The sequence below is a fragment of the Felis catus genome, chromosome A1 (genome assembly GCF_018350175.1).
Source record: "Felis catus isolate Fca126 chromosome A1, F.catus_Fca126_mat1.0, whole genome shotgun sequence".
Lineage (NCBI taxonomy): Eukaryota > Metazoa > Chordata > Mammalia > Carnivora > Felidae > Felis > Felis catus.
Genome location: NC_058368.1, coordinates 105,797,013 through 105,818,581, shown reverse-complemented (window position 1 = coordinate 105,818,581; position 21,569 = coordinate 105,797,013). Strand labels below are relative to the sequence as shown.

General features: G+C 36.7%; 1 protein-coding gene across 1 annotated transcript in view; it reads left to right on the top strand.

Annotated features, from left to right (window-relative positions):
• Positions 1-21,569, top strand: part of FBN2 (fibrillin 2) — a 259,016-nt gene that overhangs the window by 81,377 nt on the left and 156,070 nt on the right. Inside the window, exon 7 of the mRNA XM_003980732.5 lies at positions 4,053-4,178. Coding sequence (XP_003980781.2) covers positions 4,053-4,178 — 126 coding nt within the window. The remainder of the gene's footprint in view (positions 1-4,052; positions 4,179-21,569) is intronic.

The window sequence follows — 21,569 nt, the reverse complement described above, 5'->3', positions numbered from 1 at the left end:
GCTTAGTCGTTTGAACATCCAGCTCTTGATTATGACTCAGGTCATGTATGATCCCTGTGAAGCCTGCTTAAGATTTTCTCTGTCTCCCTCTCTCCCTCTGTCCTTCTTCCCCACTTGCACTCTCTCTATAAAAAAAAAAAAAATTAGTGTTGAATTTTGTCCCTTACTTTTTTCACATTATGATATGATCATGTGTTTTCTCTTTCTTAGTCAACATGTTAATATAATAAATTATATTGATTGATTTTTTTGAATGTTGAAGCAACCTTAAATTCCTGGCATTCACCTCACTTGGTCATGATGTATTAATTTTTTTTATATATTACTAAAATTGCCTTGCTAACAATTTTTGTGTGCCTATTCCAAAAATACATTATTCTGTTGTTTTCTTTTTTGTAACGTATTTGTCTGCTTTGGGGTCAGGGCTACGCTAGTCCAACAAAATGGGTCTGCCATTGTCCCCTCTTCTCTTTTTTGTAAGAATTTTTGTACAGCTGGTATTGTTTCTCCCTTAAGTATTTGAAAGGATTCAACAGCAGAGCCACCTCGGCCTGAAGTTTTCTTTGGACAAAGACTTTAAAGTATGAATTAAATTAACTTTAGTAGATGTAGGTCTTGTTCAGATGATTTGTTCTTGAGTGAGCCTTGGTGGCTCTCTTTCAAGGAATTTGTACACTGTATCTAAATTGTTAAATTATTGCTACACAGTTATTCATACTATTTCCTTTGACCCTTTTAATCTCTATAGAATCTGTATTGATGTGCCCACTTTTATTCTTAATACTGATCATTCATATCCCCATACTTTTTCTTGTTCTGTCTTGACAGACCTATCAGTTTAACTTGTATTTCCAGAGAGCCAGGTTTTGGAGTCACTGATTATCTCTGTTGTTCAACCGTGTTCTGTTTTATCATTATTTTCTTGCTTCTATCTACTTTAGGTTTAATTTGCTCTTCCTTTTTCAAATGTCTTAATGTAAAAACTCAGGTAACCAATTTTAAGGACTTTGTGCTTTTGGTAAAACAAGCATTTTAATGCTACATATTTATCTCTTAGCACCGCTTTTGGCTGCATCCCACAAATTTTGATATGCTGCATTCTAAATTTTCATATGATTTCTTCTTTGAACCATGGATTATTTCAGAATATTTTGTTTAAATTTCAGATGTTTGAGGTATTCCAGCTGTTTTATATTATTAACTTCTAGTTTAACCCTGTTATGTTTAGAGAAATACTATGTATGATTTTAATTTTTTTATATTTAATGAGTCTTTTTTACATGGCCTCAGAATATAGTATGTCTTGGTAAATATTCAGTGTGTAAAAATAACATATATTCTGCTAACATTGGGTGGGGAGCTCTACAAACATGAACTAGGACAAGTTGGTTGAAAGTATAATTCAGTCTTATGCATCCTTGCTGATTTTCAGCAATTCAGTTAGTTACTACGGAATGTAATTCCAGTTGTAATTGGGGGTTTGTCTGTTTCTTTTTTCAGTTCTGTCACTTTTTGTTCTGGGTGCTTAACATTTTATAAGCAGTGTATATATGTAATGTGAATTATTTTTTAAATGTTTTATTTATTTTTATTTGGGGGGGAAGGGGCAGAGAGGGAGGTAGAGAGAATCCTAGAGGCCCACGTGGGGCTCGAACTCATGAACCATGAGACCCTGACCTGAGCCAAAATCACAAGTTGGACTCTAACCAACTGAGCCATCCAGGCTCACACTAACACAGTGTGCATTATCGTGTCCTCTTAATGAGTTGACCTCTTTGTCATTATGAAATATCCATCTGTATCCCTGGTAACAATTCTTGTTCTGTTGAATACTTTACATAATAGTAACTTAACCACTTCAGCATTCTTTTGATTGAGTATATGATACATCTTTTCAGCCATTTACTTGTTAAGCTGTCTCTGTAAAAGTGGGTTTCTTGTAAGCAGTGTAAAATTACATCTTCTTATAAATCAAATATGAATGCCTCAGCCTTTAATTAAATTGCTAATGCCATTTAAATTTCAGATAATTATCAGTTTTACTGATTTTAAAGCTATTATCTTACTATTTTTTGTCTTTTTTGTCCCACCTATTATTTATTCATCTTTGCCTCAATTAGAGTCTAGTTTAGTATTTAATTTTTATCTCCTTAATGGGATTATTAGCTGTATTTTTTTAAAATTATCAAATGTTAGTTTTATTTACAATTGTAACATTTAGTGTTTGTCTTTACATATACAACTTATTATAGCCTATATTCAAATATTAATATGCCACTTCACTTACAGTGTAATAATTTTATGACCATAGTCTTCTCTTTCTGCCTTCAATCTTTCATGCTATTGTGGTTATACTATTTAATTCTATGTATTTTATAACCTTCAAAATGCATTATTATTATTTTGCTGTTGTTATTTTCACCAACCAATTATCTTTAAGTCTATTAAAAAAATAAAAAATGTCTTTTAACTTTATCAACACGTTTAGTATTTTCAGTGCTTTTTGTTTTTTGTGTAGACCATAATTTCCATGTCATTTTCATGTTTCCTGAAGAACTTCTTTTAACATTTCTTTTAACATTTCAGACTTCTTTTGTCTGAAAGTCTTTATTACAGTTTCTTGAATTTCATTTGTCAATATTAAGAATTTTGGTTCCTAAATGGATGAAACTAATTGCTTGAAAGATGAGGAAGATAATTGTCATATTTAAAGCAGAAATAGTTTTAAATTTATAATATGTATGACACTACTAACTTAAAGGAATACATGTACCACAGTGCTTACAGCAGCATCATCAACAAATTATGGAAAGAGCCCAAATGCCATCAGACTGATGAGTGGATAAAGATGTGGTCTACACACACACACACACACACACACACACACACACACACACACTGGAGTATTACTCATCCACCAAAAAGAATGAAATATTGCCATTTTCAACAATGTGGATGGAAGTAGAGAGCATTATGCTAAGTGAAATAAGTCAGAGAAAGACAAATACCATATGGTTTCACTCTTATGTGGAATTTAAGAAAATAAATGAACATAGAAGGGGAAAAAAGAGAGGCAAACCAAGAAACAGACTCTTAACTATAGAGAACAAACAGGATTACTGGAGGGAAGGCAGGGGTGGGGGGGGCAGGAGATGAGTTAAATAGGTGATGGCAATTAAGGAGGACACTTGATGAGCACTGTGTGATGATGTAATTCTACACCTGAAACTGATATTACACTGTATGTTAACTAATGGGAATTTAAATAAAAACAAGAAAAAGTAAGAATGTGACAAACTCACTATAACAGTGTTTAAGGGATATGAACAGGTAACTTCCATATGAAGAAATCTAAAAGCTAACATGCATAGAAATGAACAATTAAAGAAGTGAAAACTAAAATTAATATCCCTTTATAATTATTAGACCAAAGAAAATTAGGATATTTATGTCATGTGTTAGCAGGGAAGAGAAAACTCAAGTGTCCTCATGGACAACAGGGGTGTGGGAACTACTCATCGGTGTACAGATTGTTGGTGTTATGAAGGCGTTCTGACTGTTGAGCACTATATTCATGTTGGATGTATATATACTCTGATTTAGTAATTCTGCCCTGAGTTGACAGCAAAGGGATGAAGAGTCTTTTTAAGTCTTCACAGTCTGTACTCAACTCCGTAAAGAGACATGGTAGGGACTTTCATTGTATCATGTGCTGAGGTGGTGAGAAGCCGGAGGTATACTGTGTACCCATCACCAGGAGAGGGAACACGTCCAAAAGTGTTCTGCAGCAAATCTAAGCAAGAGATTGGTTGTCCGCATAACAACAAGGATGGATTTTCAAAATAAAATTCCAGAAGAAACTATCAAGAACGAAAATGAGATTTATAACGTACATGATTTATATAAGTTAAAATATATGCTTACAAAAGGGGCCCAGTTCCCCTTACACCATTCTCTTGAGAACAGCTCAACTTTTTCTGTACATTAAAGAAATATATATAAATATTCTGAAAATTAGTGGTATCTATGTTCACAGTCCTTTCTTCCCACAGATGTTGATGAATGCCAGGCTATTCCTGGCATATGCCAGGGAGGAAACTGCATCAATACAGTGGGCTCTTTTGAATGCAAATGCCCTGCTGGCCACAAGCAGAGTGAAACTACCCAGAAATGTGAAGGTGAGTGTCTCTACTTTGGGGGACATGTCTGTCTTACTGATGACTCTGAATCCAGTAAAGTTGTAACTTCATTTTGAATTTTGCAAGAATTTAATCAGAATTACAATTTTTTAATATGAAAATAAAGGCATAGATGTTAGAATAGTTTTGTCGTGGTTTTTATATATATATTTTAAGTCTATTTATTTATTTTGAGAGAGACAGAGACAGCACTAGTGGGAGAGGGGCAGAGAGAGAAGGAAAGACAGAATCCCAAGCAGGCTCCATGCTACCCACCCATGCTGCTGGTGCAGAGCCTGATGCGGGGGGCTCGAACTCACTAAATCTGGATATCATGACCTGAGCCGAAACCAAGAGTCTGACACTTAACCCACCGAAACACCCAGGCACCCCCTTGGTTTGTGTATTTAATGGGCTTGATTTGGAAAGAGCCAATGAGCATTTTACAAGGGGTATGTTATCTCAGTTTCTTTGTTGCAGTGGAAATGGGAATAATCCAGGCTTTTATATTTTTCCTTAATAAGGTCGTTTTCCACTTTATTTACAAAATTATATCAAAGATTAAAATTCTGAGTGAAGTACAATGTCCTGTGTTAAATGATGCATTAGAAGGTGGCACTCTGTCCTATATTATACAATAAGTGTTTGGATTTTTTATTGAATATTGTTTCTTGGTGGCTGCCAAATTAAAAAAAAAAAGATATTTAATTGACTCAGAATTTGGAAATACCACGACAAGTATTCTCTGAAAGAATAGCTTACTCAAATAAAGATCTCAAAAATTAATAATTTTATGTAATGTGATTATTATATTCAATGTGAATTGAATGTAATTTTGAAATGTGCACTCCATAAGCATTCCTCAAATAGACTAAAATCACTTGTTAAATTTACATGTGATCAAAAGTTTTATCACTATCAGAAAATTCAGGAAGCTTCTAAAGGTATCTAGCTTTCCTAACATGGATACTTAGAATAATGTATACGTCTAGTAGTATTGAAATATAATGCTTATCTTTAGAATTACTACTTACATCGTTTTATTTCCATTAAGATAGTTTTCTGAAGACAAATATTATGTTTATTCTAATTTTTTGTGACATAAGCCTTGTCTACTGAAAGTTTAGAAAAAATTGCTTCCAGGGGCGCCTGGGTGGCGCAGTCGGTTAAGCGTCCGACTCCAGCCAGATCACGATCTCGCAGTCCGTGAGTTCGAGCCCCGCGTTGGGCTCTGGGCTGATGGCTCAGAGCCTGGAGCCTGTTTCAGATTCTGTGTCTCCCTCTCTCTGCCCCTCCCCCGTTCATGCTCTGTCTCTCTCTGTCCCAAAAATAAATAAACGTTGAAAAAAAAAAAAGAAAAAATTGCTTCCAGACATTGGTTTTTGGCACTCTGGCTTACCTGAGGTAGATAAATGTGAATCTGAAGTTACATGGGAAATTCAGTAAATTGAAACTTTATTCCGTATGCCTGCTATGATCTTATGTGGAAGTATTTTTCGAGTTATGTACACTAAAAGTAGCAAATATATATTTTAGTTGCTTCCCGCGAAGAAATTGTCACAAGTTTATTTAGACCCATTTACCTTCAGTAACTAAATTCAACTCAGCTTCTAGTGTACATAATTAAGTCTTCTAATCTTTCCCTTTCCAAAAGGCAGTATTTGGGTTTTGGGTTTTTTTTGTTGCTTAGTTATAAAAAGTCTTATCCTTCTTTGTAGGGAAAAAAATAGAAAAAAGGTAAAATCTAAAGTTTAATTATAGAGGACAAACAGGAATACCAACTGTTTTATTGGACAAGAGGTAGAGGCAAACCAAACCAGAGGCCTGGGTATCCATGCTATGATTTCCACACCAGAAATCATAATTTCATGAACCCAGGGGAAACATATCATTCTATGTTTTATATTTGCCCTGTTGCCTTTCTAGTTCTGCTTTAAGTTAATCTTTACAATTTTATATATTTTATATCATTATGACTTAATTTCATGCTCCCCCAAAAGACAAGGTAGTAAAATGTGGTTAATTATTTTTAAAAAACCAATAAATTCTCTCTGAAACTCTGAGGAAGAAGAACGTCCATGTAGTTTATGTTGCTTCAATACAATATTGATAACCAAAGTCTGCCTGTTTGGAAAGGTTAAGAAAAATACTTGGCAGATGGGGAAATTATCTAAGCGAGCATAGGAATTGGACTAGCGAGTTGGGGACCTGCATAAGGTCTGGGTTATATTGCTGTGTCCCTGCTACTTCTTGTATTTCCTTCCTGGCTTCTTTTGGGGTTATTCTATGACTTTTGTCATTCTGCTTCACTTTTTACTTCTGAAATACTATCCAAACAAGATGCAAGGGTCGTGGACTTAGGAGCAAAGACAGGGTTTGATTGTAGGTGAAAAGGCACAGCCACTGACTGATGAAAGTGGTTGTGACATTTTCCCATTAATCATCATACAATGTATTTCTTCTTAGTTGAAAATAGAGTGAGCCTTTTCTACATCACATTTCATCAAAACAACATATAGAGCCAAGGCAGAGTTTGGAGAGAGACAGTGCAACTCTTTATTCGCACTTGTCTATGTTCTTTAGGAAAGGGGGCTGTTGATGTAATGTAGGCACCACCCAGAGCCTGAGTCCAGTCCTCTCCTTTCTTACTTCCTGCCCAGACAGCCAAATCCACTTAGCCATTGCCCAGAAAGAATTATGTGATTTAATATTTGGGATTGGTGGGGAATAGCAGAATTGGAAGAAGTGGTGATTAGAATTTGAAAACTAAAGGTTTTATGAAGCCTTTACTTTGTGTATAAGTCCTATTTATTTGGATATGTCTTAAAAGTAACTATTATCAATTTTCCTTAAGTAATAGTGTTCTTTTATGTAAAATATCAAGTGGTATTTCCTTACATAAAACTATTTAATGTAATTGGTAGCATAATGTATCTGGAAAGACAGTAAACTATTGCTACACTCAGCAACAGCTTTGAATTACTGTCAGTTTATGTACAGTTTATACAGTGTCAGTGTAAAATGTTGACATGAATGTAAAGTCAGTAATTGCCCTAAATAAAAATGTAACCATAGCAATTACTTTTGACCCACTGTCAAAGGTAAGATATTTTAGTTTTCTATATGGATTATAATGTGAGCATAAAACATAGTAGTACTGGAAGATTTACATGAAAATGATACCCTTTCTATTTCTCTTTAGCACATATTCTATTTCTATTCATACAGCAATGAAATTCTCTAAAGAAATATTTTTTTCAATCTTTAAGTTACTGGGTCTGTTCAGAAATAAGAAAGGGGCACCTGGGTGGCTCTGTTGGTTAAGCATCCAACTTTAGCTAAAGTCATGATCTCATGGTTTATGAGTTCCAGTCCCTTATGAGGTCTGTGCTGATAGTGCGGAGCCGTCCTGGGATTCTCTCTCACTCCCTTTCTCTCTCTCTCTCTCTCTCTCTGTCTCTCAAAAAAAAAAAAAAAAAAGAGAGAGAGAAAAGAAATAAGAAAGGTAACCAACATTTTGAATCTGAGTGATTTGGGGAAATGATGGCTGCATTAACAGCAAAGTGAGCTTATTAACTTTAAAAAATTGTGTTACTGTTCTGTTTTGTTTTTTGGTGTGTATCTGTTTGTTGACCACTGGGTAAGATCCTTGAGGGAAAAAAACTCTGTCTTATTTATTGCTGTATCCCAGAGCCTGGAACTTGTGCTGCTGTATTGCAGAGGCTCCTAAAAAAAATAGGTATTGAGTAATTGGGAGTAGGGTGTACAATCAGTTAATTTCCTTGACTTGGGTTGAATGCCCAAGAAGGTAAAATATGGGGCCAGAGTTAAAATTGTGTTTGGAAAGAGGCCAGTGTTCCTTATTATGGGAATTTCGCCTTCATCTGACTTTTTTTTTCATTTTCTTAATAATCTTATTTTGCTCTGGTTGCCATTCGGAGACAAAGAGCATCCATGTGAAGTGCAATTTGGCATTTTTAGACCTTTGTGTCATTGTCCCTCTTGATCATATGCAGGTATTACTTCGAAGGTCAGGGACCTTCCCTGTCTATTTAAAAGAAAGAACTGTCTTCTGCTTGTTCATTGGGATGTCTTCTTAACTAAAATCTTATCCTGAAAGGCTTATCCTGTTGAATATTTAAGTTTGGACATACATAGTTTATACCAAAGTAGAAAAAAAAAATGGTGGGCTGGCCTTCATCTCCTGAGTCAGTGTCTGAAATACATGACTCAGTATCTGTCTTGAGGCTTCTTTCCGTTTTATATCATTGGCTGGGTGGATTCTCATACTTGACTGAGAGCCCAAAGCAGAAAGGAGTATTCATTTCTGTGTGTGTGTGTGTGTGTGTGTGTGTGTGTGTGTGTGTGCGCGTGTGTGTGCGCGCGCGCGCGCCTGTCTTCTCTGTCTGTCTAAGGGAGAATCCATTATTTCCCCTCTTCACTCACTTAAGGTCCCAGATTCAGTTTAGCCCCTCAGGTCTACTGAAGTCAAGTTGTATTTCTCCTGGGCCACTTTGGCTCCAAAATCTTTTCCCAGTTCGGTTGTACAGCGGGGAAAATGATCTGTTGTTGGAATAAACTATTTCTTCACATCCAAAGGGAAGGTTTTTTCGCTTACTTTATTCAGAGATTCATTCATCCAAATAACCATTTAATTTAAATGGAGAAGAGAAGTCGCACACATCACTATAACATGGGAGCGTGTGTTAGAAGGGCCCAGTAGTTTTCTTTTTTATAATGAAATACGTGACTCTGAATTTCAGTCCACTTGGAGAAAGCGCAGGTAGATGCCAGATGTCCTTGCATGATCCCCGCCTTCCAGACTATACCTTCTTTAACCTTCTCTGAGCTACTTACTCTTTCCTGGCTTAAATGGAAGGCAGGAAAATAGCATCATTGTATTGGAAGGCTTCCCTTCAATGGCTCTTTATATGTCAAATAGTTGTTTGCAATTTATTCTGAAGAGTCTTCAGCTTTGTTCCATTACCACAGCACTTCACTGTTTGAGATTTGTGACAACAAATATATTTATTTATGCTCATGAAACTCATGAAACTCATTGGCACAGTATCCTTAGTTGCAGCTCCAACTCTGCTTTGATAAACCATGGAAAGTAATCTTCTGTCCCGAACTAAAAAGTGCTTTCTTTTACTCACATTACCAAAAGTGTGTTAACTTGAAAATAAATAATTAATAGATTCATTGACTGTTTTCCAACAGGGAAACTACATATTAAAATTGATATTTAAATAGGGGGGTTGTAAACACTGGAAGCACATAAAACTTTTTAAGTCATCAATTTAGAAACCACAAAACTATCCTTTTAAAATCCTTTTTGGAGGGGCGCCTGGGTGGCTCAGTCGGTTAAGCGGCCGACTTTGGCTCAGGTCACGATCTCGCGGTCTGTGAGTTCGAGCCCCACGTTGGGCTCTGGGCTGACAGCTCGGAGCTTGGAGCCTGCTTCCAATTCTGTGTCTCCCTTTCTCTCTGACCCTCCCCTGTTCATGCTCTGTCTCTCCCTGTCTCAAAAATAAATAAAACGTTAAAAAAAATTTTAAATCCTTTTTGGGGAGCCTGTGTGGTTCAGTTGGTTAAACATCCAACTCTTGATTTCGGCTCAGGTCACGATCTCACAGTTTATGAGTTTGAGCCCCAGTTTCGGGCTCTGCACTAAAAGTGCAGAACTTGCTTATGATTTTCTCTTTCCCTCTCTCTCTCTGCCTCTCCCCTCTTCTCTCTCTCTCTCTCTCTCTCTCTCTCTCTCTCTCTCACACACAAAAATACATAAACTTTAACAAAATCCTTGGGGTGCTTGGGTGGCTCAGTCAGTTGAGTGTCTGACTTTGGCTCCTGTCATGATCTCACAGTTTGTGGGTTCAAGCCCTTCGTTGGGCTCTGTGATGACAGCTCAGAGCCTGGAGCCTGCTTCGGGTTCTGTGTCTCCCTCTCTCTATGCCCCTCCCCTGCTCACACTTTGTCTCTCCCTGTCTCAAAAATGAATAAACATTAAAAAAAAAGTAAACAAAAATCCTTAAAAAACTTACAACACTATAGTTAAAACATAAATTCTCCCTCCCTTAAATAAAAAAGCCAGGTTGTTAAACCAAACCTACTTTATGCACCATAACAAATAAGTTATTCCTCTATCACAGTACTTTTTTACCTTGTATTTTAAATATTTTTCTTGTCTGATTGCCAGCAGAGTATATGTAGCACCCAAATATGTTAATAAAAGTTAGTATTTATGGGGCACTTAGTATGTTACAGATAACACTTAAGCCACTTCAAGTGGGTTTTCTTGTTAAATTATCAATACAGTGGTGTGAGGTTAGTTGCTATCATTAACCCACTGTACAGATGAGGAAACTGAAGCCCAGAGAAGTTAAATAACTTTGTGGAAGTTACGTGGTTTAGAAACTGCAGAACCAGGATTCTACCCTGCTAGATTTACTCAAGTTTTCACTCAGCTAGAGGGGTTGAATGAACAAGGGGGAATGACCAGGCAGCACATACTTCGGCCCACAGGTCGCATTTACAGGGGGAATCTCGTGGAATCAGCAACAGCATTGTGGTTCTCTTCTTTGTTCGTTGCATGATGTGGTAGTGCGTGCAGTCCAGCAAGGCCAGAATTAGACCCACTTTAGTGATCTTGGCCCTCCTGTGGAGTTTGGGTGGTCAGAAGTAGCATCATCTCTCTCTTTTGATACAATCAAGGCTGAAAAAATATGGAACCTTGACCTTCAAGTCTGTTTCTTGTCCTCAGCCTTCATGAGTGGTGAACCTTCCCTTTGTGCATCAGGGTTCGGGGCCTCAGACTTGAGACTGCAGATGCATGGCCTGACGGTTCCCTGGCTCCAGCCCTCATCCACCGTCTCAGCCCTCTACCGGGATTGGCCAGTTTAAGTGCTCACGTGTGGCTGGTTTCCATGGAGCCTCTGGGGAGCCTCCCAAGGGCTGATTCTTGAAAAACTTAACTTCTCTCTAATGGGTGTTTTACTGCCTCTCATGGGTGCTGTATTAGCTATTTAGTCCATGGGTTTTTGCTCTGTATTCTGTTCATTAAAATGAAAATTTACTGTGTACCGCTGTACTAAAATACCCTAGTCACCATGACTTCAGAATTGAAGATTCATCTTAAACGAACCAAAGATACAACTATCAGCAGAATAAACAGTGGGGTTAAAAACAATCATGAGAATTGTTATATTGTTTTAGATCTGAGAAAGCATTATGTAGTAGGTTATTTCACCTAAAAACCATGTGGTATATATCAGTAATTTCAGCTACAGAAAATATAAATTGCATGGCAATAATAGAAAAAATAAGTGCTACAAGCAAGAATAAAAGGCAAATGATAAACAGAGAAAAACATTTGCAACTTGTAACACAAAGACAAATTTTTCTAATACGTAAGTTCTACAAATCATTAAGAAAAATATCTAATAAAATTATTCAAGGATATGAACTATTGACAAGAGCAATACCAGTGACTGTTAAATACCCAGAAACATGCTTGTCCTTACTTAAAGAAAGTGCAAAATAAAACTATGAGATACCATGTTTACCTATAAACTTGGATAAAATGAAAATTCTAATGTAAAAGTATTTTTTAATATTTATTTATTTATTTATTTATTTATTTATTTATTTATTTATTTATTTTTGAGAGAGAGAGAGAGAGAGAGAGAGAGAGAGAGAGAGACAGAGACAGAGCGACAGAGCATGAGCAGGGAAGAAGCAGAGAGAGAGGGAGACACAGAATCTGAGGCAAGCTCCAGGCTCTGAGCTGTCAGCATGGAGCCCGAATGCACCAACTCTGAGATCATGATCTGAGCTGAAGTCTGACACTTAACTGACTGAGCCCCCCAGGCGCCCCTCTAATGTAAAACTATTAATTAAGGTTTTGGGAAACAGATGCTCTCACAAATTTCTGACAAGAGTATAAAGTTGGTATGACCTCTGTAGAGAGCAATTTAGAATTATCTGTCAAAATTACAAATGTATTTAACATTTAACCTATAAATTTTATTTTTTTTTAAGTTTACAAAAAAGTTTTAATTTATTTTTGAGAGAGAGACAGAGCACAAGCAGGGGAGGGGCAGAGAGAGGAGACACAGAGTCTGTGATGCAAGCTCCGAGCCCAACTCAGGGCTCAAACTCCTGAACCACAAGATCATGACCTGAGCCAAAGTCAGACACTTAACTGACTGAGCCACCAAGGCGCCCCTAACCCATAAATCTTAATTCTAAGAATTTATCCTCAGTGAAGGATTTTGACTATTTATACTCAGTCAAGAATTGATGGACTTACAAGATTATCCCTTCTGTCTTTTTTGTAATAGCAAAATGTAGTAACATACACATGATTGTAAATGGATTAAATTCTGAAGCATGTACACACTGGAAGATATTCGTCCTTAAAAAAAAAAAACATTGTGGACCCTTTACATATTGATATAAAAGTGTTATTAAGACATATTGTTGCATGGCAAATGACAGTTGCAAAACATTTTCATTGAAAAGAGTATATTTGTGTGTGCTTGTGTTTGCCTATTTATACACAGAATGTTCATAGAAGGATATTAGAAAATTGGCATCATTCAATATTTTAAGGGTGAAAACATTTTGGGGGAGCAAGGGATGGTCAAGAGACTTCTCATTGGGTGCTCTGGCGTAAGTTTTTTACTTTAACCATGTAAATGTATCACTTATTCAAAAAAATTAACAGAGATGAAGGTGACAAGAAGCCTGATTTATTTGTTATCTTCCTTGTTAAGCTTTCAACACATTCCTGTAGCAAAACTCTGGTCTCCTTCCTGGTGGGCTGGAATGGTGCACACAGACCTGTTAGAGTGTTGTCACAGGTCATTGCAGCCTCTGTTCCCTGGAGCACTAAATATGTCCACGTACATTACACACTGCCACGCAGATGATGTATGCATTTCTAATACTTACTGATGAGAAATAAAAGTCTAGAATTTGAGCAGAATTACACTTGATCTGAAAACTATTACTTTTGCAAATCAGTATATCTTTAGGAGCCCTGAATGAAATGTATTTGGCTTTAACAGTTCTCTCATTAATTGCTGTTCAGGGAAAAAAAAATGTCATTGAAATATGTTTAGTGGCTGGAAATAGAAGTAAAATCTCAAGACAGAGGTACATCAGAAATGATAATCACAGTGAGGCTGATTAAAATTTGCTTTTGGCCAAAATAAAAGCATTATTTAAAAGAGTATATAGGATAGTCTATTGTGAAGAAAGGAGATGTTCTTAAATCACCTTAAATAAAAATCCGGTAAAATTCTGGTCATCAAATTGCAAATGAGCTACATGGCTCAGTGAAATTAGAACTTCACTTCATGGCTCGTTGAAATTAGGTATCAAAACACAGGCTGCTCCTTTGCAATTATGTCGGTTAGGACTTTCAAAGTATAAAACAGACAAATTTTCCTCTAGTCTATGGTGTTTGCATTTATTTATTTCAGAGATTTTTCTCTGTCTCTGTATTTGCCTCTGTTTCTGTCTGTCTCTCAAATATATACACACATATACAGACACATATTTATGTGTGTGTGTGTGTGTGTGTGTGTGTGTGTGTGTGTGTGTTGTCCTTTTCTCAGGTGCACACAATTATACTAATCATAGTATTTGTTTCATGACATAATCTCATTATTCTACTCATAGCCTGCTTTTATTTGGTTAAATATCTTATGTTATTTAATATGCACCAAAAAAACCACCAAAAACAAAAGGTTCTGGGACCAGGACAATTAACTGCATGTATCCATGGTACTATCCCCCCTCTCCCGCTCCCACAACATAACCATCACCTTGAATCCAGGATTCCACATTTTCTTTTCTTTTTAGATACTTTTATTACACCTATAGATACTCCATTTAGTATTATTACTATTATTTCAGGTTTTAAAAATTTCTTTAATGTATTCATTTTTGAGAGAGAGAGAGAGCACAAGCAAGGGAGGGGCAGAGAGAGAGGGAAACACAGAATCTGAAACAGGCTCCAGGCTCTGAGCTGTCAGCACAGAACCCAATGTGGGGCTCAAACTCACGAACCACGAGATCATGACAGAAGCCGAAGTCGGATGCTTAATTGAGCCACCCAGGATCCCCTATTTCAGTTTTTAAACATTATCAAAAAAAGTTTAGCACTGTGTGAAACTTGCTCTTTTCACTTAAATATTAAGGTTTTTAAAAATGTTTATTGGGGCGCCTGGATGGCGCAGTCGGTTAAGCGTCCGACTTCAGCCAGGTCACGATCTCGTGGTCCGGGAGTTCGAGCCCCGCGTCGGGCTCTGGGCTGATGGCTCAGAGCCTGGAGCCTGTTTCCGATTCTGTGTCTCCCTCTCTCTCTGCCCCTCCCCCGTTCATGCTCTGTCTCTCTGTCCCAAAAAATAAATAAAAACGTTGAAAAAAAAATTAAAAAAAAAATGTTTATTTATTTATTTTGAGAGAGAGAGGGAGACAGAATCCCAAGCAGGCTCCACACTGGCAGCAGGGAGCCGGATGGGGGGCTTGAACCCACGAACCGTGAGATCATGACCCCTGAGTGCAAATCAAGAGCTGTATGCCTAACCAGCTGAGCCACCCAGGCTCTTAATATTATAATGATACAATTCATGTATATTGTTGAATGCTTTTCTAGCTCATCTTTAAGGTGAATAACCCGTTATATCCTATTATGTGGATATGCCTTAGTGTGTTTATCTGCTTACGCACTGGCGGGCATCGTTCCCTGGTTCTTTCCGTTGTGGATATTGGCCCGCATACTTGCAGACACATATACTTGCAGCACACATATGTATGCTCTCTACACTGCTCTCCTGGGTATCTCCTTCAACGTAGAGCCTTGTGTTTCCCCTGGTTTGCTCAGCATGGACAGAGCTACACCATGGATTCAGGGTCACTTCGATTTTTCAGAGGGATATTTATCCTCTTTTTTGATCCAGTTATTTTTGAAAGGTGACTTATTTACATTTGTATTACGATTGATGTATGTGTAAGCAGCTTAGGTCACAGCAGTGGTGGCATACTGGAGCCTTGTTCTGGCTTGCTGTTGCTCGGTGAAACATAGATTGGGAAACATAGAGCCTAATACTCTGCAAATTAGGGTGACCTCCATCTCTTCCCAGCTCTGTGTCTTACCCAGCACTCTACCCACATTGGCTGAGAAGCACCTGTTGAGTGATCCAGTGGTCCTCCCCTGGCTCATAGGGCTAACTCATTCTTCTAGATTGATCTTTAGGTCTCTTCCATGTGGTTTTGGGCTCCTTATATAGATTAAAGAATCATACAGGAGAAACAAAGCTACTGCAAACATTTCCGTATCTTTTATATTTGTTTTTGATTCGTAAATATTACAATTCATCTACATTTCCCCAGAACACGTACAAAGCATTACCAACTCTTGAACACAGCACTCTCCTGACTGTAGCTTTCTGTATTCAGTCTTATTTTTAAGACACATCAAGAAAAGAGATGGAGACTGTAACCGCCTAACTTCTCCTTGAGAACAGGGTTGCTTCTGAGCAGTGCCAGGAAACTGGCAAAGATTGTTAAAACTCATCTTCCTCACCTTAGTCCCCAGCCTTCCCACTCCCAGCTCCCCACACTCTCAGCACTAGGAGCAAAATTAGGATTTTGTTTTTTAAACACAGGGACAGTAATGGAAACTTCTTTTTGGTTATGTCCTAGTGATGCCTCAGTGCCTACAACTAAATTGTCTTCAGCTCCTCGTTGTAAGTTTTGCTTCCCAAGCAGGTCCTCATAATCTGATTTTCAGACACTTTGCACAGTGCCTTTTAATATTTTTTTTTTTTGAGAATCAAAGCCTATCTGCATTAGTCATGCTTTCCTGTGTGTGCTAAGCAAAAGTGACATTCATCACAGTTGGTGTCTCTCTTTTCCCGTTAAAATAGACTGTTACTTGTCATCAGATGAATTGGTAGTAAATGTTATTCTCATTAAGGAATCTGGTTTTCAGGGTGTTTCCATCTTGGGAGGCAGAGCGTTGAGTAGCTTAGAAATTTGGAGCAGATATTTGAAGAGTTAAAGTCTAAAATAGAAATCTGAAGCATTTATGCTTTTATAAACCATTTGGGAAGGGTATAGTGACCAGTTGCCAGAACTGCATTGGCATTTCCAGGTTTGACTTTTAGAAAGCCCCTGTGTGTCTCATGTGTGGAAAACAGCACATCCAAGAAAGTGTGACCAGTGGGAAAGAGCGATATAGGCATCTAGGTGAGCAGCCAAACAGCAGTCCAGAGCTGACATTTGAGGCAAAATTAGCACCTATCGCTTTCTCGTATATTTATCACAAGTTGCCAGCCTACACTCTTTCAGTTTCTTCCCACAAATGATTTTCGCTATAAAAACACATGCATTAAATATCTTGGACACTACCTTGACAGTCTTAGCTGACAGTGGTATTTCCTAGGCAGTTCCTGAAATGACATCACTCCCTAATTTCAACCTAAAGAAGATGGTTTACATGGAAAGTGGCACACATAGTTTTCTGTGAAAGCCTGGAGGAGAAAGAGTTCTTTATTTGAAGCACAGTGGGTAACATCATTTTTATGACCATGAGGTCTGTGAAAAAAAAATACATATTCCAAAAGAAAATCATCCAACGACAACAAAATAACCTTTAGCATGTGACTAGCATGGTGAATCAAAATTAAGAATATTTAGATCATATTAAAAAAATTTTTTTTAACATTTATTTATTTTTGAAACAGAGAGAGACAGAGCATGAACGGGGGAGGGTCAGAGAGAGAGGGAGACACAGAATCTGAAACAAGCTCCAGGCTCTGAGCTGCTAGCACAGAGCCTGACGCGGGCCTCAAACCCACAGACCGCGGGATCATGATCTGAGCCAAAGTCAGACACTTAACCGACTGAGCCACCCAGGCACCCCTTAGATCACATTTTAACTTTGTTTTTTTTTAACGGATTTATGTTTTAAAATTTTTATTCCAATAGCAAGAGAACATGCTAGAGAGAAATGGTGATCTAAGTTTTAAGTCCAACTTGGAAAAATAAAGGTGCAGAAAGAACAGAGTATAGTGAGTGGCCAAATAGCCCAAGGTTTGGGACCCAAATGTTAGGGCCTATACTGCAGCTGCACTGTGTGCAAACTGTGTTATTTTGAACAAATTAATGCCTTCATCTCTACAGTAGAGATAATCATCTTTTGTGGGAAGCTTTTTATGAGTATCCTATAAAATAAACAAAGCATCTGGCACTTTAGGTCTTTGTTAAAGAAGGCAAGGATAGCACAAATTAGTTGTAAAAAAAAATCCAGTAAATCATGTGATTTGAGATCTTAAAGAAATAATTGCAAAAGAGTTCTAATATAGCACTTCAATTATGACTTGTAAGTTTCCCATAAATGAGCTCTTTTCATTCTTAAAAAAAAAAAAAAGACCTACAAGTACATGTATTTGCCTAGTCTGATGGAAGTGTTAACAAACAATTAAATGCACCCAAATCCATCATCATGAAGAGGGAACATGGAAGTGGGAGTTCAAGATTATCCATTAGTTCCTGACTTCGTGCCAGCCTGTTTTATTTCCCTAGCCTCAGTCCCACCCAAATTACAGACATGGACATTTGAGACCCGGAGGACTTGATTTTTTTAGCATAACTCAATGGTCAGGAAATTGCATTTTAGTGGACTCAGGAAAAATTTCCCAAATGGTGGGAACCAATATTGTTTCCTCAGTACCATTGTATATTTAAACCCTTTTTTAAAAAATATGACTAAGAAGGCATGGTAAAGTAATATACATGATTCCTGAAGTTCAGTGTCTGCTGGAGATCCCTGGAAAAATTGAGAGCCTCCAAAACCCCTTTCTCAGAGACATAAAATTAGCTGTGTGTTACTGATAGGAAAATCTATTCTACCCTGGATTTAAAGGATCAGACGAACATTTTGAACTTTGCCTTTGGGGAAAAAATATACAAACTGAAATATGCCTCCTTCTCTCTTCATTTTACTTCCCAAATAAATGTTGTTTCATGATGGAAGTGGAAAAGCAATAATGCAGACCAAAATAAACAAAATAAAATGCTAGTTTTATAATCTTCTGGATGTGTATCTTTAGCTTCTATGGAAAAAAAAAAAAGTCAGAGAGAAAGAAAAGCTATTTCACAAATTACCATGGCTCAGTGCCTGAAGGAAATTAGTCTGCTCTAAGGAAATATCCTGCTGTAGCCCAGTAAAAATGTAACAAAACTTGAAATACAATACCTATGTCCACGACTGCATTTCTTGCAAGTGTTGTTCCTTACTGACCTTCTGTATAGTCATTCACTACCCAGGCATTGAAAAATGTGTGAAGTACTAAAGAAAAATTTCACAGGCTGAGAATTTCTTATAGATGCTTTCATCTAGTAAGCATGTAAATGAACATAGCTGTGATGATGCTTGAATTGTCTTTTTTTTTTTTTCCTAAGTCCCAAGCTAGGAATCTCTCCAATTTCAGTATGAGGTGTTTGTCATCTATACTTTGCCTTTGCTGAATGTTAATACAATTAATTTTAAGGATAATATCAGTGATGTTGAAAATTTTAGCTGCAGTCCACTGCTGTATTGGCTACACGGTCAGGTAAATCGTTTCTCCAAGTACCTGCTGTTTTATGAAAGACAAGTACTTTAAATAGTTCTCATTCCAAAGACACAAAAGTAAAAATCAACAAACAAATAAATGAATTTAGTTATAGTATCAGCAAGTTTCTTTCAGTGTGATCATGTGGGTAGTAGATGAGTTGCTATGTTTTCGATAAGCTTTGGTGTTCCTAGGGGGCTATGGTGTCATATGTCCCATGTTAACATGTCTTGTTTAGTTTATCTATTTTAAAGACTATCTGAAGAATATTTTTGTCCCAGAAAACAGCAACACATAAATAGGACAACATCCTATTGTCTCAGAAAACAGCAACACATAAATAGGACAACATCCAGGCTGAGTTGTTGGTTTGTATTATCTAGCATGGCTAAATTCTGGTGAATGGCAAAAGACAATTTGGGAATATTTACCAACATCTGTGTGCCATCGTAGTAAATTTAGTATGAGTTGATTTAACAAACTATAGCTGATGCTTATCTGAAGCATAATAAACATGTTCTTTATAAGATTTCATCTTCCAAACTCTTGGAAATGCCACCAGGACCATGTAACTTTAAATAAAAATTTCCCTTCTTCCATTTGTGAAAGAATACCATAATAGTTCTACCATAGAAGTAAACAGCTTTTCATTTAGTTCTTATCTGTATCAAGGACTATAGTAATGACCTCTGATTCAGACCAATAAGTATTATTTGGCAGTTAATAATAATAACAAAAACCTGATAGAGAAGAGGATCATAAAAGTAATATATAATAATATGTAATAAAAAAGTAATAAAAAATCCTTTAGAGTTCGAGTTTAACTTAAAATGTATTTGTAGATCATTTTCTAATCCTCTCTTACAGGAAGTTTGCAAACGTTTTTGAGGGTAGTTTCCCAGATGTTATACTGAGCTTTTATTGTTACTTTAATGTCACCAAAATGCTTTGAGTTCGCATTTGACTTTTTTTTTTTAACTGACGTGCAGTTGACACACAGGGTCGCATTAGTTCAGGTGCACAACATGGTGATTCTACAATTCTATACATTACTCAATGCTTACCATGATAAAGTGTAATCACTATACAACATTATTACAGTATAATTGACTATTTCCCTATGCTGTACTTTTTTCATCTCTGTGACTTATTTATTTTATAACCAGAAGTTTTTTTTATCTCTTGATACCCTTTAGCCATTTTGCCCAACCCCTGACTCAACTCCCTTCTGGCAACCACCAATTTGTTCTCTGTATTTAAGAGTCTGTTTTTAGTTTGTTCAATTTTTAGATTCCACATATGAGTGAAATCATATGGTATTTGTATTTATCTGACTTATTTCACATAGTATAATATCTCTAGATCTGTCCATGTTATTGCAAATGGCAAGATCTTCTTTTTTATAGTTGAGTAATATTCCATTGTGTATATAAGCCATTTCTTCTTTATCCATTCATCTGTTGATGGACCCTTGGGTTACTTCCATATCTTGACCATTATAAATAATGCTGCAATAAACATACTATTTTTGAATGAGTGTTTTTGTTGTCTTTGGGTAAATGCTCAGTAAGGGAATTGCTAGATCATATGGTATTTCTATTTTTAGTATTTGAAGAACCTCCATACTGTTTTTCACAGAGGATGTACCAATTTTCATTCCCCCTAACAGTGCACAGGTGTTGTCTCTCTTCACATCCTCAGGAACAGAACACTTGTTATTTCTTGTATTTTTGATACTAGTCATTCTGATAGGAGTGAGGTGATACCTCATTGTGATTTGGGTTTGCATCTTCCTGATGATTTATGACACTGAGCACCTCTTCTTGCGTCTTTTGGCCATCCGTAGGTTTTCTTTGGAAAAATGTCTATTCAGGGCCCCTGCCCACTTTTTAATAGATTGGTTTTTTTTTGGTGTTGAGTGTTATGAGTTCTTTATATACTTTTGTTGTTAAACCCTTATCAAATATATCATTTGCAGGTATCTTCTCTCATTCACTGGGTTGCTGTTTGCTTTGTTGATGGTTTTCTTTGCTGTGTAAAAGCTTTTTATTTTGGTGTAGTCCAAATAGTTTATTTTTGTTTTCGTTTCTCTTGCCTGAAGAAACACATCTATAAATATCTTGCTAAGGATGATGTCTAAGAAATTAGTGCCTGTGTTTCTTTTTAGGAATATTATGGTTTCAAGTCTCACATTTAGGTCTTTAATCCATCCTGACTTTATTTTTGTGTATGGCATAAGAAAGTAGACTGGCTTCATTCTTTTGCATGTAGTTATCCAGTTTCCCAACACTATTTATTGAAAAGACTTTTTCTGCATATTCTTGCTTCCTTTGTCATAAATAAATTGACCAGATAGGTGTGGGTTTATTTCTGGGCTTTTATTCTCTTCCATTGATCTACATGTCTATTTTTTTCCCAGTATCATATTCTTTTGATTACTATAGCTTTGTAGTATCATGAAATCTGGGAACATGATACCTCCAGCTTTTTTCTTCTTTCTCAAGATTGCTTTGGTTATTGTCAGTTTTAAGTGGTTTTATACAAATTTTAGGATTATTTGTTGAGTACCTGTGAAAAATGCCATTGATATTTAGATAGGGATTGCATTAAGTCTATAGAATGCTTTGGGTAGTTTGGGCATTTTAATGATACTAATTCTTCCAATCTATGAATGTGGTATATCTTTCCATTAATCTTTGTCATCTTCAGTTTCTTTAATCAGTGACTTACAGTGTTCAGAGTATGGGCTTTCACCTCCTTG